At 47.0% G+C, this 4,749-nt stretch overlaps 1 protein-coding gene across 1 annotated transcript; it reads right to left on the bottom strand.

Annotated features, from left to right (window-relative positions):
- Positions 1-1,071: 1,071 nt before the first annotated feature.
- Positions 1,072-3,368, bottom strand: MUC21 (mucin 21, cell surface associated). The gene is made up of 2 exons (XM_059176396.1): positions 1,784-3,368; positions 1,072-1,449 (listed from the first exon to the last, which is right to left on the bottom strand). Exons 1-2 carry the CDS (start codon positions 3,311-3,313, stop codon positions 1,261-1,263), a joined length of 1,719 nt encoding a protein of 572 aa, XP_059032379.1. The 5' UTR covers positions 3,314-3,368; the 3' UTR covers positions 1,072-1,260.
- Between the last annotated feature and the right edge of the window lie 1,381 nt (positions 3,369-4,749).

Below are 4,749 nucleotides of genomic sequence, written 5' to 3' on the forward strand. Positions count from 1 at the left end.
TTACAATTTTTAATTATCTAAATGGATTCCCTTACCTGACTTTCACAGTATGCTTTTCACTGTTTACACCAGTGGAAGACATCTTTTCAGGCTGCTCAACTCAGCATCTCCTTTTAATCCCTTTAAGTGAAATGGTGATGATATGGTCCTGAATAGGGCTTAGCATGGCCTCATTGACCATCCACTGACTTTCTCACATTAGAAAAACCAAGTAAGTATTGGAAGGCAGAGCAGGTTCCACCGCTACAAGTTGGGGTGAATCCTCTAATAAACTACTAATCCTGTCCCCAGTGGGATTTCTGTCACTGCCTTGTGGATTTGGGGCAACTCAACTTTCCAAAGTAGTTCCTCTCTATCCTTCAAGACCTGTAGGTGGACTTCACCCTTGTACCCATGAAAGTGATATGTTCAGCTCTTCTGGGAGGGGACTCATGAGAATCACAGGCTTTACCACAGGTGTCTCTGCTCTGAACCTCTTGAAAGATTAGACCTTGGCCAGGAAGGTTAAAGCTGAAAAGTCTCTTGGTAAAAGGAAACACTCTCTGTTTCTGAAAGGAACACGGTGAGAGAGAAAAGTGTCAGATTGCACCTCTATTCTGACAAGTAGACCAGGTCTAGAGCAAAGGTAAATGCCCAAGAAATGATGATTTTGAATGAATGTGCCTTGTCCCACAGCACATGTAATTGCAACTTCATCCTGCAACTCCACTTCATCCTGCTCTGCTTTCTCTATGTACCATGACATAATCTCTGTGTACCACATGCCTAAGCAGTGAGCCTGTAGAATCCTCGCACCTGCCCTCCCTTCTCATTTCTCCCAGTTCAATTCCCTTATCAGTCTGGTGAGTCTCAGAAACACAGTGTTTCTGTTGGGACAAGAAGGATTAGAGAAAGGGGGGAAGGCAGGAATGAAATTTCTGGATTTTACTATGGAGATTTTGAATGCCAAGGGGTTCTGGCATGGAGGTTCTCTCATAGAACAGGGAAATTCAACTCAGCACTGTAGACATTCACTCATGTGCATACAAGATTCCATCATGAATTTTGGATGTGTTTATTTCTTAGATAATTGACCAATAGAATGTCCTCTTTCCACAGTTTAGTAAAAGCAAGAGACAGGGAATGTCTTCCCCAGGGCTGTCAGAGACCCAGACAAAACTGGGAGGGGACTCCTGAGGACAAATAAAAGGACACTCAGATCCCTGGTCTCCCTGGTTGGCTTCCTCCTTAAAAAGGTGGCACTCTGGATTCAGGGGCCATTCAGGGCCCATTGTATCCCCTTCTCATCTCCATGGCTACTGAAGATACTGGTCTCCTCCAGAACCAGTTAGGGCTCCAGCTAGGCCTGTGGTGGACTCCATGATTCCCTCCAGGGCCCATGCCAAGGTTGGGGCCATGGGGGTGGTAGACAGCTGTGTCAAAGACGTTTCTCAGGGACAGGGAGTTTCTCTAGAAAAAGAAGGGCAAATCATTTCAGAATCATATCCTCTTCTCCCAAGCCTTAACATGGACTTGTTCTGGAATCTTCTTTCCCTTTGTATCACCTCCTTCACCTAGTACTTCTTCCTCTACACTTTATTCCTTCTTTTGACTTTTCCTCAAGTCAATAGTTTGCTCAGTACATTGATTGGCTCTTCCAGTTCTAACTTGCTACTTCTCTTTTGTAACATACTCCTAGTCTTTCTTTCCCCCAACTTGGTGGCACTACTATTCATACCCCATATCCTCATGTTCCTGCTACTCCTTCCCAAGACACTCTCCTACATAGTAGGCAGGCACTCACCACACAGAAGAAGAGCCCAGCAAAGAATCCCACAGCCACTACAACTGAGACCAGAGTAATGAGGAAGATTTCCCATGGTTTCAGGGACCCACTGGGTATCATTTCATTCACTGGAGTAGTAGCACTCGTGCCAACCCTATGGGAAGTTGTATGTGTTCCAGTTGGAGAATGTGTGCTAAAGACTCCTGTGGTTGCACTGGATGCAGTGTTGGCAGCTATGCTGGTCCCACTGGAAGTCACACTAGATCCAGGGTTGGAGACTGTGCTGGTCCCTCCAGAGGCTGTGCTAGATTCAGTACTGGAGGTTGTGCTGGCCCCACTGGAGGTCACACTGGATTCAGTGCTGGAGGCTGTGCTGGTCCCTCCGGAGGCTGTGCTAGATTCAGTACTGGAGGTTGTGCTGGCCCCACTGGAGGTCACACTGGATTCAGTGCTGGAGGCTGTGCTGGTCCCTCCGGAGGCTGTGCTAGATTCAGTACTGGAGGTTGTGCTGGCCCCACTGGAGGTCACACTGGATTCAGCGCTGGAGGCTGTGCTGGTCCCTCCGGAGGCTGTGCTAGATTCAGTACTGGAGGTTGTGCTGGCCCCACTGGAGGTCACACTGGATTCAGCGCTGGAGGCTGTGCTGGTCCCTCCGGAGGCTGTGCTAGATTCAGTACTGGAGGTTGTGCTGGCCCCACTGGAGGTCACACTGGATTCAGCGCTGGAGGCTGTGCTGGTCCCTCCGGAGGCTGTGCTAGATTCAGTACTGGAGGTTGTGCTGGCCCCACTGGAGGTCACACTGGATTCAGCGCTGGAGGCTGTGCTGGTCCCTCCGGAGGCTGTGCTAGATTCAGTACTGGAGGTTGTGCTGGCCCCACTGGAGGTCACACTGGATTCAGCGCTGGAGGCTGTGCTGGTCCCTCCGGAGGCTGTGCTAGATTCAGTACTGGAGGTTGTGCTGGCCCCACTGGAGGTCACACTGGATTCAGCGCTGGAGGCTGTGCTGGTCCCTCCGGAGGCTGTGCTAGATTCAGTACTGGAGGTTGTGCTGGCCCCACTGGAGGTCACACTGGATTCAGCGCTGGAGGCTGTGCTGGTCCCTCCGGAGGCTGTGCTAGATTCAGTACTGGAGGTTGTGCTGGCCCCACTGGAGGTCACACTGGATTCAGCGCTGGAGGCTGTGCTGGTCCCTCCGGAGGCTGTGCTAGATTCAGTACTGGAGGTTGTGCTGGCCCCACTGGAGGTCACACTGGATTCAGCGCTGGAGGCTGTGCTGGTCCCTCCGGAGGCTGTGCTAGATTCAGTACTGGAGGTTGTGCTGGCCCCACTGGAGGTCACACTGGATTCAGCGCTGGAGGCTGTGCTGGTCCCTCCGGAGGCTGTGCTAGATTCAGTACTGGAGGTTGTGCTGGCCCCACTGGAGGTCACACTGGATTCAGTGCTGGAGGCTGTGCTGGTTCCACTAGAGGTCACACTAGATCCAGTGTTGGAGACTATACTTGTTCCACCAGAGGTTGTGCTAAATCCAGTATTGACAAGTGTGCTCATCCCTCCAGAGATTGTGCTGTGTTCATTCTCACCTGATGTGGCTGTTTCACCTGTTGATAATCCTAAATGATGACAAACATATACTGAGCGTAAATACTTTCTGGTTCAATGCTTGTTTAAATTCATTACATGGACAATTCTATTGGATGCTCACCATAGCACTATGAACTAGATACTACTATTATCAACAGCTAAGATGAAGAAATTGAGGCTTAGAAATGTTAACATTTGTCCATATTTATGCAGATAGTAAGTAGTCGAGCAGGAGTTTATACTTAGGGTACTGGATCTGCCCTTTCAGCTACCATGCTAAATTGCCCTCTCCACCCAGCCCCAACACCAGGATGATATAACCTAGTGCCACTGGTATTAAGCTTATTCTATATTCTACTATATAAGATTCAATACAGATAAGAAGTATTATAAAGGAATTGTAGAAGCCCTGTGAAACTAGTATATATTGATTAATTCATTCTTAAAGTAGTATTGCTCCCTTCTGAAAAAAATATTTTTCAGTTTTATTCAGAAAACATCTATTTCAGAATTGTCTGAGTAGCTTATTAATAAAAAAGATTCCTAGGCAAACTATTCTAGATTAAATTAATCAGAGTTTGATATGTGGCCTTTCAACAAGGGACTGGGTGAGTCTATATGCATTCAGTTTCCAGGGTCTACTGATCTCTACGGCAGAGGCCAAAGAAGCACAAGTCATATATAGCTTAAAAGCACAAGATCTCCCAGGACAAATGGCTATAAGGTGTAGGGAATCTTTCAACCTTCTTGGAGACTTGGACAGAATTAATGTTGTGTCTATTTTTTGCCCCTCACAATACTGAAGGACAAAGATACTCAAATTAATCAAAATTAATTTGTGGGTCATTTTACCACTAACTGGAATATGGGCGTCTATCACTTCATTCCACACATATGTATTTTTAATTTGGGCTTAATTGAACAACATAGGGTTAGAGTTTTAGCTCTATTTTGGGAAGCCCCCCCCCCTTTTCAGCAGTGTGGTACAAATTGGGGTTAAGATCAGAATCTTGAATAAAACTGAAGAAACTGAGATGACCAAGAGTAAGAATGACACCACAGTCAACTCTTCCCATTCTTAGTAGTTAAACCCCCAGCCAACCACACAGGTTATTATAATTTTATAAATGCAGAAACCAAGGCACAGAGAAATTAAACAAGTCATCTGAAGTACACAGGTAACAGTGGAGCCATGACCCATACACAGGCAGTCTGAGACCAGAGTCTACAGTTTTAACCACTGTGCTCTGACTGCCTCCTGGATGATACCTAACTAGACTAAAGTGATTGGGGTAAAATGATGATTCCCCACTCTATAGAAGAGAATCAGAGATAGTCCTGACAGTGACCAGCATCACCCAAAGCACCTTGAAGCTTCTGAGATCACCCACTTTCAAAGGAAA

This window comes from Mustela lutreola, chromosome 6, assembly GCF_030435805.1.
Source record: "Mustela lutreola isolate mMusLut2 chromosome 6, mMusLut2.pri, whole genome shotgun sequence".
Taxonomy (NCBI): Eukaryota; Metazoa; Chordata; class Mammalia; order Carnivora; family Mustelidae; genus Mustela; species Mustela lutreola.

Excerpts from the sequence above, each read along its gene's own strand:
- MUC21 (XM_059176396.1), bottom strand. The coding sequence starts at position 3,313 with ATGAGCACACTTGTCAATACTGGATTTAGCACAACCTCTGGTGGAACA. Across the intron at positions 1,450-1,783 it reads CTGGGCTCTTCTTCTGTGTG|AGAAACTCCCTGTCCCTGAG; the intron begins GTGAGTGCCTGC and ends TTCTTTTTCTAG.